This window comes from Nerophis ophidion, linkage group LG01 (genome assembly GCF_033978795.1).
Source record: "Nerophis ophidion isolate RoL-2023_Sa linkage group LG01, RoL_Noph_v1.0, whole genome shotgun sequence".
Lineage (NCBI taxonomy): Eukaryota > Metazoa > Chordata > Actinopteri > Syngnathiformes > Syngnathidae > Nerophis > Nerophis ophidion.
Window position 1 is genome coordinate 90,359,594 of NC_084611.1, and position 12,763 is coordinate 90,372,356.

The 12,763-nt window shown below is 44.8% G+C and overlaps 1 protein-coding gene across 1 annotated transcript in view; it reads right to left on the minus strand.

Annotated features, from left to right (window-relative positions):
* Positions 1 to 874: 874 nt before the first annotated feature.
* Positions 875 to 12,763, minus strand: part of npepps (aminopeptidase puromycin sensitive) — a 54,176-nt gene continuing 42,287 nt past the window's right edge. The window contains exons 19-23 of the mRNA XM_061915637.1: positions 8,948 to 9,004; positions 8,767 to 8,874; positions 8,522 to 8,677; positions 1,450 to 1,497; positions 875 to 1,371 (exon numbers count right to left, since the gene is read on the minus strand). Coding sequence (XP_061771621.1) covers positions 1,225 to 1,371; positions 1,450 to 1,497; positions 8,522 to 8,677; positions 8,767 to 8,874; positions 8,948 to 9,004 — 516 coding nt within the window. The 3' untranslated portion in view covers positions 875 to 1,224. The remainder of the gene's footprint in view (positions 1,372 to 1,449; positions 1,498 to 8,521; positions 8,678 to 8,766; positions 8,875 to 8,947; positions 9,005 to 12,763) is intronic.

Below are 12,763 nucleotides of genomic sequence, written 5' to 3' on the forward strand. Positions count from 1 at the left end.
GAGAGAGACAGAGAGAGCGAGAGAGAGTGTTTGGGGAGAGAGAGATGGAAAGTCTTGGGGGGGAGAGAGAGAGAGAGAGAGAGAAAGAGAGAGAGAGAGAGAGTGTCTTGGGGAGAGAGGAAAGGAGAGAGTCTTGGGGTAAAGGGAAGAGAGAGGGATATTAGCAAGAGTCTTGGGAGAGAGGGTGATTGAGAGAGGGATAGGAGAGGGGGAGTGAGAGAGAGTCTTGGGGAAAAGGGGAGAAGGAGGGATATGAGCGAGGGGGAGAGAGAGAGAGAGTGTCTTGGGGAGAGGGAGAGTGTCTTGGGGAGAGAGGGTGAGAGAGGGACAGAAGGAGTCTTGGGAGAGAGGGCGAGAAAGAAGGATAGGAGATCGGGAGAGAGAGAGTTTTGGGGAAAAGGGGAGAGAGAGGGAGTATCTTGGGGAGAGAGGGAGATTAGCGAGGGAGATGGAGAGAGAGAGTCTTGGGGAGAGAGAACGAGAGAGCGCTTTGGGGAGCGAGAGATGGAGAGAGTCTTGGTGGGGAAGGGGGAGAAAGAGGGATATTAGCGAGGGAGAGAGAGTCTTGACGAAGGCGAGAGAGGCATATGAGCGAGGGAGAGAGACAGAGCGAGCGAGAGAGATGGAGAGTCTTGGGGAGAGAGGTTGATAGAGAGGGGGAGAGAGAGAGAGAGAGAAAGATAGGAGATAGAGAGAGAGGGAAAAGAGTGGCTTGTGGGAGAGGCAGAGAGAGAGAGAGAGAGAGAGAGTTTTGGGGGGAGAGGGTGAGGAAGAGGGGAAAGAGGGATTGACACACACACACACACACACACACACACACACACACATTTTACTCCCCAAGAAGCAGGAAGTGTGAAATAAAAGTCAAGATGTGTTCTGTACTTTCTATGAATTGTTATTATTTTAATATAATTAGTGACTGCACTTCCTGTCTTGATCCCGCCCATGATGATGATGACGATGACCATGATGTAGAAATCTGCTGCGTGATGGACGACAACATGTTTGGCCAATCATGCACGCACGATAAAAAGTTGCATGTTCAGCGATCAAGTCTTGGTGTTGTGGTGTGTGTGTGTGTGGGGGGGGAGGGGCGGGAGGGGAAGGGGACAGGGAGGGGGGCGGGGGGAAGACTAAAACCAGCATCCTGGTCCAGATGGAATTTGGATTTGTTGCCGAGAGGACAAAAAGTCTTGTAGTTGTGGAGACAAAAGGGGGCGGGGCTCAGACGGGGGGAGCCTTGCGCTGCATTAGATGATGGTGGATGTCGTCGGCGTCGCGCTTCAGCCAGGCGGCGTTGAGGAGGATGTTCTCGCAGCACTGCAGGAGGGTGCGCTCCACCGCCGGCGTCGGGTGACTCTCGAAGAAACTCTGCCACACACACACACGCAGGCAGGTGAGACCCCGACAACAACAACGGGGCGCAGGCGACAGGCGGAGAGCTCCTACCTTGATTTCTGCCGCCATTTTGTCCACGGCGAACCCGTCCAATGTGAGCTGAAAGGACACATGGGGACAAAGCGTTAGCGTGCACACTCACTCAAAGGTCACCTGACAATAAAACACTTGAAACGATGTTTCCCTCTTTACTAGTCAACTAGTCTTGTCCCCGTACCAATAGTTTGGTACCGGTACCAAACTGTATTTCGATACTTTTTGGTAATTTGATACTTTTCTGAACAAAGGGAACCACAAAAAATGTCATAATTGTCTTGATTTTAACAAAAAAATCTTAGGGGAAAGAGAGAGAGCGAGAGTCTTGGTGAGAGAGGGAGAGAAGAAAGTTTTGGGGAGAGGGATGGAGAGAGTCTTGGGGAGAGAGGGGGAGAGTGTCTTGGGGGAAAGGGGAAGAGAGGGATATTAGCAAGGGAGCGAGAGAAAGTCTGGGGGAGGGCAAAAGAGAGAGGGATATGAGTGAGGGAGAGAGAGAAAGAGTTTTGGGAGAGAGGGCGAGAGAGTCTTGGGGAAAGATAGATGGAGAGAGTTGGGGAGAGAGGGTGAGAGAGCAAGACTCTTGGGGATAGAGGGTGAGAGAGTGGGAGAAGAAAGTCTTGGGGAGAGAGGGTGAGAGAGTGGGAGAAGAAAGTCTTGGGGAGAGAGGGTGAGAGAGTGGGAGAAGAAAGTCTTGGGGAGAGAGAGCGAGAGAATCTTGGGGAAAGAGCAAGAGTTTTGGGAGAGGGAGAGAGAGAGTCTTGGCGAGAGAGTCTTGGGGAGAGAGGGTGATAGAGAGGGGGAGAGAGCAAGAGTCTTGGGGAGAGAGGGTGATAGAGCAAGAGTCTTGGGGAGAGAGGGTGAGAGAGCAAGAGTCTTGGGAGAGAGAGAGTCTTGGTGAGAGAGGGAGAAGAAAGTCTTGGGGAGAGAGGGTGATAGAGAGGGGGAGAGAGCAAGAGTCTTCGGAGAGAGAGAGTCTTGGTGAGAGAGGGAGAAGAAAGTCTTGGGGAGAGAGGGCGAGAAAGTCTTGGGGAAAGACGGCGAGAGAGTCTTGGGTTGAGGGTGATATAAGAGGGGGAGAGAGCAAGAGTCTTGGGAGAGAGAGAGAGAGTCTTTGTGAGAGAGTCTTGGGGAAAGAGAGATGGAGAGAGTCTTGGGGAGAGAGGGTGAGAGTGTCTTGGGGGGAAAGGGGAAGAGAGGGATATTAGCGGGGGAGCAAGAGAAAGTCTGGGGGAGGGCGAGAGAGAGAGGGATATGAGTGAGGAGAGAAAGAGTTTTGGGAGAGAGGGCGAGAGAGTCTTGGGGAAAGAGAGATGGAGAGAGAGGGTGAGAGAGGAAGACTCTTGGTAGAGAGAGTCTTGGGGAGAGAGGGTGAGAGAAGAAAGTCTTGGGGAGAGAGGGCGTGCGAGAGTCTTGGGGAAAGACGGCGAGAGAGTCTTGGGGAGAGGGTGATAAAAAGGGGGAGGGAGCAAGAGTCTTGGGAGAGAGAGTCTTAGCGAGAGAGGGTGATAGAGAGGGGCAGAGAGCAAGAGTCTTGGGGAGAGAGAGAGAGAGAGAGTCTTGGTGAGAGAGAGGGAGAAGAAAGTCCTGGGGAGAGAGTGTGATAGAGGGGGAGAGAGCCAGAGTCTTGGGAGAGAGAGAGAGAGAGTCTTGGTGAGAGAGAGGGAGAAGAAAGTCTTGGGGAGAGAGGGTGATAGAGAGGGGGAGAGAGCAAGAGTCTTGGGAGAGAGAGAGTCTTGGTGAGAGAGAGGGAGAAGAAAGTCTTGGGGAGAGAGGGCGAGAAAAAGTCTTGGGGAAAGACGGCGAGAGAGTCTTGGGTTGAGGGTGATAAAAGGGGGAGAGAGCAAGAGTCTTGGGAGAGAGAGAGAGAGAGAGAGAGAGAGTCTTGGTGAGAGAGGGTGAGAGAGTCTTGGGGAAAGAGAGATGGAGAGAGTCTTGGGGAGAGAGGGTGATAGAGAGGGGGAGAGAGCGAGAGTCTTGGTGAGAGAGGGATGGAGAGAGTCTTGGGGAGAGAGGGTGAGAGTGTCTAGGGGGAAAGGGGAAGAGAGGGATATTAGCGGGGGAGCAAGAGAAAGTCTGGGGGAGGGCGAGAGAGAGAGAGGGATATGAGTGAGGAGAGAAAGTTTTGGGAGAGAGGGCGAGAGAGTCTTGGGGAAAGAGAGATGAAGAGAGTCTTGGGGGGAGAGAGGGTGAGAGAGCAAGACTCTTGGGAGAGAGAGTCTTGGGGAGAGAGGGTGAGAGAGTGGGAGAAGAAAGTCTTGGGGAGAGAGGGCGAGCGAAGGTCTTGGGGAAAGACGGCGAGAGAGTCTTGGGGAGAGGGTGATAAAAGGGGCAGAGAGCAAGAGTCTTGGGGAGAGAGAGTCTTAGCGAGAGAGGGTGATAGAGAGGGGCAGAGAGCAAGAGTCTTGGGGAGAGAGGGTGATAGAGAGGGGCAGAGAGCAAGAGTCTTGGGGAGAGAGGGTGAGAGAGAGAGAGAGTCTTGGTGAGAGAGAGGGAGAAGAAAGTCTTGGGGAGAGAGGGTGATAGAGCAAGAGTCTTGGGAGAGAGAGAGTCTTGGTGAGGGAGAGGGAGAAGAAAGTCTTGGGGAGAGAGGGTGATAGAGGGGGAGAGAGCAAGAGTCTTGGGGAGAGAGTGTGAGAGAGTCTCGGGGAAAGAGAGATGGAGAGAGTCTTGGGGAGAGAGGGCGAGATAGTCTTGGGGAGAGAGAGTGATAGAAAGGGGGAGAGAGCAAGAGTCTTGGGAGATTGAGGGAGAAACAGAAAGAGAGAGTCTTGGGGAGAGAGAGGGAGAAGAAAGTCTTGGGGAGAGAGGGTGATAGAGCAAGAGTCTTGGTGAGAGAGGGTGAGAGAGTCTTGGGGAAAGAGAGATGGAGAGAGTCTTGGGAAGAGAGGACGAGATAGTCTTGGGGAGAGAGAGTGATAGAAAGGGGGAGAGAGCAAGAGTCTTGGGAGATTGAGGGAGAGACAGAGAGAGAGAGAGTCTTGGTGAGAGAGAGGGAGAAGAAAGTCTTGGGGAGAGAGGGTGATAGAGGGGGGGAGAGAGCAAGAGTCTTGGGAGAGAGAGGGTGAGAAAGAGGCAGAAGAAAGTCTTGGGGATTGAAGGCGAAAGAGAGTCTTGGGGAAAGAGAGATGGAGAGAGTCTTGGGAGAGAGAGAGATAGCCTTGGTGAGAGAGAGGGAGAAGAAAGTCTTTGGGAGAGAGGGCGAGAGAGGGGGATATGAGATAGGGAGAGGGGGCGAGAGAGAGTCTTGGGGAAAAAAGGGGAGTGAGAGGCATATTAACAGGGAGAGAGAGGGCGAGAGAGAGGGATATGAGCGAGGGAGAGCAAGTGAGTGAGTGAGTGAGTGTCATGGGGAAAGAGGGCGAGAGAAGAGTCCCGGGGAGAGAGAGTGAGAGAGAAACATGTTTATTATAGTAATTTAGTCCTTAAATAAAATGTTGAACATACTACACAACTTGTCTTTTAGTAGTAAGTAAACAAACAAAGACTCCTAATTAGTCTGCAGTAACATATTGTGTCATTTATACACCTGTTATTTTGTACACATTATAAAGGACAAGCTGTAAAAAATGAATTATTAATCTACTTGTTAGCTTACTGTTAATATCTGCTTACTTTCTGTTTCAACATGTTCTATCTACACTTCTGTTCAAATGTAATAATCACTTATTCTTCTCTTCTTTGATACTTTACATTAGTTTTGGATGATACCACATTTAGGTATCGATCCGATACCAAGCAGTTACAGGATCATACATTGGTCATATTCAAAGTCCTCATGTGTCCAGGGACATAAATCCGAGTTTATAAAACATAATATAAATATAAAAAATATCGATGTAGTCATAGTAGTATCGACTAGACACACTCCTGTACTTGGTATCATTACAGTGGATGTCAGCTGACGGCGTTTGTTTACATTGTGACGCCAGTGAGCTGCGGTGTGTAGTGAAGCATGTTTAGCTATTCCTTGCCTGCTTTGTAAAAAAAAAAAAAGACTTAATTTGTCACCATGGAGACGAGGATTGTGATTGACAAGTAATGAAAAAACTGCAGACTGTGGATGGACTTAAGTCGCTAGCTAGCTTGTCATGTCTTAAAGCACCTCTTCATGAGGGTGTTTCAGTGTTAGAACTTCACCTTTATCTTTACTTTTTAAGCCAAAAATGCATCCATTCTCTCTTTTCTGTCAACACACTGTGTCTGCCTGTAAGTATTCTGTGCGCGCGCACTGCCGAACATGCTCATCTGCTCGTAAAACCAGCAATGACTCGACAAGGGGGGAAGGGGACTAGTACTTTTTAGAGGCGGTATAGTACCAAATACGATTAATTAGTATCGCGGTACTATACTATGTATTCTTTCTGGATTTGATTAATATTTTTTTTATTTAACAATTAAATAAATTGTTTCAGGATTTAATTAATTTTCATATTTTAAGTAAGTATTTCACAAATTCTTCAATAATTTCAAGAACATGTGTGTCAGCAGTTAAACTCTTTTGATCTATAATTAATCATTATTAATTCAATTATGATTAATTATAGATCTAAAATGTGTTTGACGGATAAATTATTCCAGGATCCAATTAATAATTTCATGTTTTAAATAATTTCACAAATTCTTCAATCATTTCAAGAACATGTGTCATCAGTTAATTAATTCATTTGATCCATAATCAATTCAATGTGAATTCATGAATTATTTCACGATCTAATGTATTCATTCGGTATTTAATTAATATTTTTATTCAGCAATTCAATATCACATTTCGGGATCCAATTATTTAATATTTTAAATGATTTCACAAATTCTTTAATTTCAAGAATATGTGTCTCAACAGCTAATTAACTAATTTGATCAATAATAATTATACTTAATTCAACAGGAATTAATTAATTATTTAATAATTTAATGTATTCTTTCAGTATTTGATTAATATTTTTTTATTCAAGTATTAAATAATTTATTTCAGGATTCAAATAATTATTTCATATTTTACAGTTTCATTTTTTTTTCAACAATATGATTTGCCTGAGTAGCTGGACAGAGAAAAAAAATCATATTTTAAATAATTATTTCACAAATTTTTCAATTATTTCAAGAACATGTGTCTCAGCAGTTAATGTACTCATTTGATCTATAATCAATTATTTCACAATTTATTGTATTCTTTCAGTATTTGATATTTTTTTATTCAACAATTAAATAATTGATTTCAGGATCCAAGTAGTAATTTCACGTTTGAAAAACATTTTCACAATTTCAAGAAGATGTCTGAGCAGTTGATGAATTAATTTGCTCTCAAGTCAGCCTTCAAAGTCAGTGGGCGGGGCTAACGGGAGTCTTCGTCCAATGACTGCTGTGGAACTTTGGGAGTCCAAGCAGGACATCTCCGTATTTTTTGTGGAGTTGCTGCTCGTTGTTTAAAGGGGAACATTATCACAATTTCAAAAGGGTTAAAAACAATAAAAATCAGTTCCCAGTGGCTTGTTGTATTTTTTGAAGTTTTTTTCAAAATTTTACCGGTCCCGGAATATCCCTAAATAAAGCTTTAAAGTGCCTTATTTCCACTATCTATTTCCCTGTGACGTCATACAGGGCTGCCAATACAAACAACATGGCGGTTACCACAGCAAGATATAGCGGCATTAGCTCGGATTCAGACTCGGATTTCAGCGGCTTAAGCGATTCAACAGATTACGCATGTATTGAAACAGATGGTCGGAGTATGGAGGCAGATAGCGAAAACGAAATTGAAGCTATTGAGCAAATAGCTATTGACGCTATTTGGCCATAGCGTGGGTGTACCTAATGAAGTGGCCCATAGCATGGCTGCCTTATTAGCATCGCCGGTAAAATGCGCGGACCAAACGATCAGGACTTTCACATCTTGTGACACTGGAGCAACTTAAATCCGTCGATTGGTAAGTGTTTGTTTCGCATTAAATGTGGGTATCTAGTTTCAAATGTACATACAGCTAGCGTAAATAGCATGTTAGCATCGATTAGCGTAGCATGTTAGCATTGGTGAGCTGGCAGTCATGCTGTGACCAAATATGTCTGATTAGCACATAAGTCAACAACACCCACAAAACTCACCTTTGTGATTTCGTTGACTTAATGGTTGCAAATGCATCTGCAGGTTATCCATACATCTCTGTGCCATGTCTGTCTTAGCATCGCCGGTAAAATGTGAAGACACTCTGGTACATTCAATGGGGGTCTGGCGGCAGATTTCTTGCCAGTGGTGCAACTTGAATCCCTCCCTGTTAGTGTTGTTACACCGACGAGGCATGATGTCTCCAAGGTTCCAAAAAAATAGTCGAAAAAACGGAAAATAACAGAGCTGAGACCAGGTGTTTGTAATGTGAAAATGAATATGGCGGGTGTGTTACCTCGGTGACGTCACGTTCTGACGTCATCGCTAAAAGAGCGATAAACAGAAAGGCGTTTAATTCGCCAAAATTCACCCATTTGGAGTTCAGAAATCGGTTAAAAAAATACATGGTCTTTTTTCTGCGACATATTGACGCTTGCATAAGTTAAATAAATAAATAATGGGTTGTACTTGTATAGCGCTTTTCTACCTTCAAGGTACTCAAAACGCTTTGACACTACTTCCACATTTACCCATTCACACACACATTCACACACTGATGGGATGGAGGGAGCTGCCATGCAAGGCGCCAACCAGCACCCATCAGGAGCAAGGATGAAGTGTCTTGCTCAGGACACAACGGACATGACGAAGTTGGTACTAAGTGGGGATTGAACCAGGGACCCTCGGGTTGCGCACGGCCACTCTTCCACTGCGCCACGCCGTTTTGGTGATAATGTTCCCCTTTAAGGTGGAATTCAAGTGGTCGGAGTTATTTCTGCACTTTCCCAACTTGAGATGGCAAAAGGGCTCCTTCCACAGATGAGGAAGCAATACGGTGTTAGCCCCGCCCACTGACTTTGACAGCTAGGATACTTTGCTAAATGACATTTTGAAATCAAATAGTGAAATAGATGACATTTTCATATTCCAATTTGAAATGATGAATGACACGTCAACGTAAATACCGCCGCCACGTTCGTGCTTTACCTTGATGAGACGCGATAGGAGGAAGCCGCCCTGGTATCGGTTGTGAAGCTCCTCCCAGTTGTCTTTCACAAACTTCCACGCGGCTTTGCGGCCTTGCTTGCTGCTTCCCGCCACGCCGCCGATGACCGACACCGTGTCCTGGGGACGGACCTCCTCCTGCGGGGGGGGGGGGGGGGGACAAGGTCGACGAGGCGAGCGGTCAGAACCACTGGGGTAGCGTTGGAGCGGAAACAAGGAGGGAGTACCGAGAGGGCGAAGGTGAGGACTCTCTGGATGAGGTCGGGAGCGGCGATGGCGCCGAGCACTCGCTCGATGCGGTTCTTCTCCTCCTGCATGTCGGCCTGCTTGTGAAGCTGGGGGGAGGGGCAGAGAGAGCAGGTGAGCCCTTGTGGCCGACAGTCACCTGGGCTGATGCTGGATGTTTACCCTCAGCATGGTCTCTAAGGTGTTGCTGTCTCCGTGCTTCAACACGGTCAAATAAACCTGCAGAGACACCAAACAGCGTCACTCACACTCTGGAGTACTTCCACAAGTACACAGTCTACTTAGTACTTCGTAAAACAGGCTATTAACTTTGTCCTAGGTGTGTTGCCATAGTCAGGAAGTAGTCTTTGCCGTCAAGTTGAATGTGCCCGTCTTAGCTTCTGTTGAGTCCTACAAAGTGTTTATACTGTAATAGGGCAGGACTGGGGATGTAACGGTACGTGTATTTGTATTGAACCGTTTCGGTACGGGGGTGTACCGAATGAGTTTGTAAGCTAAAGTCTTAACAAGCTGCTTTGCTGTCAGCAACCAGCATTGTCCCACCTACACAGCCATCTGATTGCTTACATACAAAGCAAATCATCAGTGCGTATTCAGAGCGCATGTAGTCAATGCTTCAGCGTCGAGCAGTATAGTATTTAGCAGGTGAGCATAAGACAGCGTACTCTCCCCAAATTATAAAAAACACCTCCCAGTCACAACTACTACTAACATCACTATGAGCCCGTTGACCTTCTAGAAACTTAAACTGCAGCTCAGCTCGCTCGCAGTTTTGGCTTGAGGTGTAGGCTAATTAGCTTTTAGTGTAACGTTAGTTTATTTTGGTGTGTGTGTGTGTGTTAGGAGCAGCAAAGCCCTGTTTGTCTGTTATTTCACTTGAACTCCATGGTGTTCAGGGATGAATAGATAGATAGATAGTACTTTATTGATTCCTTCAGGAGAGTTCCTTCAGGAAAATTAAAATAGTCTCTCCTATTGCTATTGTACAATAGCTACATTAATCATTAATAATGTAGCAGTCTAGTTTTGAATGGCAGGGTCCCTGCTATCATATGTTGACAAAAATATAACATTTACATAATAAAAGTCAACTACAGGCTTCCCAAATGCTGTAATAAATCAAGCATGATGAGTTGACTTGAAACTGTTTAATGTTGCCCTTTTTATATGTAGAAGAAAGGTTTTGGTCATTTTATTTAATCAAAGCAACAACTTGAGGCAGTTTAATGTGGATTAACGTGGGCAGAATTATTGTAGTGTTCCCAATGTTAAAAGGATAAAGCCATTGTTTACACATTTGGTACATAAATAACCAAAACATTTATATTTTGTTGTTTTCTTACTGTACCGAAAATGAACCGAACCATGACCTCTAAACGTAAGTACGTACCGAACCAACATTTTTGTGTACCGTTACACCCCTAGGCAGGACCATAAATAATGTCTTTTTTTTTTTTTTTTTTTTATTAATCCAACAAAACAATACCATAATAATGCAATCCAATTCCAAAACCAAACCCGACCCAGCAACATTCCATCCATCCATCCATTCATTTTCTACCGCTTATTCCCTTTTGGGGTCGCGGGGGGCGCTGGCGCCTATCTTAGCTACAATCGGGCGGAAGGCGGGGTACACCCTGGACAAGTTGCCACCTCATCGCAGGGCCAACACAGATAGACAGACAACATTCACACTCACATTCACACACTAGGGCCAATTTAGTGTTGCCAATCAACCTATCCAGGTGCATGTCTTTGGAAGTGGGAGGAAGCCGGAGTACCCGGAGGGAACCCACGCATTCACGGGGAGAACATGCAAACTCCACACAGAAAGATCCCGAGCCTGGATTTGAACCCAGGACTGCAGGACCTTCGTATTGTGAGGCAGACGCACTATTCAGAATAGCAATAATCAGAGCAATTCAGGACACACAAACATGACACAGAACAAACAGTCTAAAAGTAGTGAAACAAAAATGATTATCAACAACAGTATTAATAATTAACAGCTTCAATATAGCAGTGATTAAAAAATCCCTCATTGACATCATGACAGACATTTATAAAAAAACTAACAAAAAAAAACCCCGAAAATGTATATATTTCATGCTTAGAATAATTATAAGGTGTACTTTATTTGTAATTATTACATTTGTCTGAATAATTTCATGACGTACTATTCTATACTGCTTTAATACAGTGAAGATTATGTAACTGTTTAATTGCATATATGGCGGAAGGATCTGTGTGGTAATAGGGTTTGGACACAATGTATTATGGGTAATGGCAGTCAGGTACTGTGGAATCGAGCCACACAGTTTTTTGACTTTAATCTTACTTTTTCTAACTCTTTCTTACTGTAACAAACTATTTTGCTATTCATTTGTTCCCACATCGTTATTGTTTTACGTTTTTGAATGATTAAGTTGGCAAAGAAACAATATAAAATGAAGAGGAGCGTCTGGAGTTGTGTTTGTTGTTGCTGCAGCAAGCAGGAGAAAGTAGAGGAGCGTCAATCAAGCTAGGGCTTCATCAGGAAACTACACTATGATTATATCAATATTTTGTAGCATTACAAAATCTTTTTTGTCTCTTTAAATAATGTATTATGTTTATAAACACAGGAAATATGTCCCTGGAAACATGAGGACTTAAATTATGACCATTGTCATAATTTCAACATCGGGGAACGGCGTGGCGAAGTTGGGAGAGTGGCGGTGCCAGTAATCTGAGGGTTACTGGTTCAATCCCCACCTTCTACCGTCCTAGTCTTTGCTAGCGTGCTAGCAGCGACCGGGCTAGGATAGACTGACCATACGCCAGGGGTGGGGAACCTTTTTGGCAGAGAGAGCCAAGAATCCAAATATTCTATAATGTATTTCCGTAAGAGCCATATAAAAAAAAAATTCAACACTGAACAACTAAATGTGTGCATTTTTAAGTAACACCAACATTTCTAGAGTATAGTAGGTCTCTTATTCTTTGTAATAACATTATTATTCTGAAGCTAACTGTGGAGGGGGCGTGGCCTGCGGGCCTGCAGCGAAGCGGGGTGTTGCCAGGATCGGCCTCGAAATCAGCGATCGATGCGTAAATGGCCCACCTTTGCCTTGTTATCTAATCACCTGTCGCTCTGTTATAAGCAGCGGCCAGGAGGAGAGACGGGGTTGGGGCTGGAGCCAGAGCGCGGGCGAGAACGAAAGAGGAAAATACAATTGCTAGGAAGCAACTGAGAGACTTATTGAAAAATAAAACAATATTGTAACCCTGAAACAGGCTCTCATGTCGGTGCTTGGTGGTCTGAAGAACCCCCAGGAGGACAAGCCCCACACTAATGAATAATAAATAAATAACTTTTTACCATTAACGCAACTTCTTGAACAGGTGCGGTAGAAACGGATGGATGGATTCAAAATCCATGAGAATTTTTTATATTTTGAATGTTATTTTTAACACTATGATTACAAGTGGAATTATTCGTCACTTATCGTGTTACACAATGTCAGCTCAGATTTATCCAAGAGCCAGATGCAGTCATCAAAAGAGCCACATCTGGCTCTAGAGCCATAGGTTCCCTACCCCTGCCATACGCCCTCTTTTTACCGGACATGTCCTCTTTTGCAGGGCTGTCAGGGCAAAGTTTCTTAAATTCCCCAAATGTCCGGCATTTTGAGTATTGTTTACGCTACTTAGTATGTCCGTGTGGAAAATCGTTCGGTACACCACCGCACCGAACCGAAAGCCTCGTACCGGAACGGTTCAATACAAATACACGTAGCGTTACACCCCTAAGATAAGATGTAACTATCACTCTAATGCAGGGGCGCTCACACTTTTTCTGCAGGTGAGCTACTTTTCAATTGAACAAGTCGAGGAGATCTACCTCATTCCTATTTATAATATATATTTATTTATTTATGAAAGAGACATTTTTGTTAACAAGTTAATGGTGTTTAATGATAATACAAGCATGTTTAA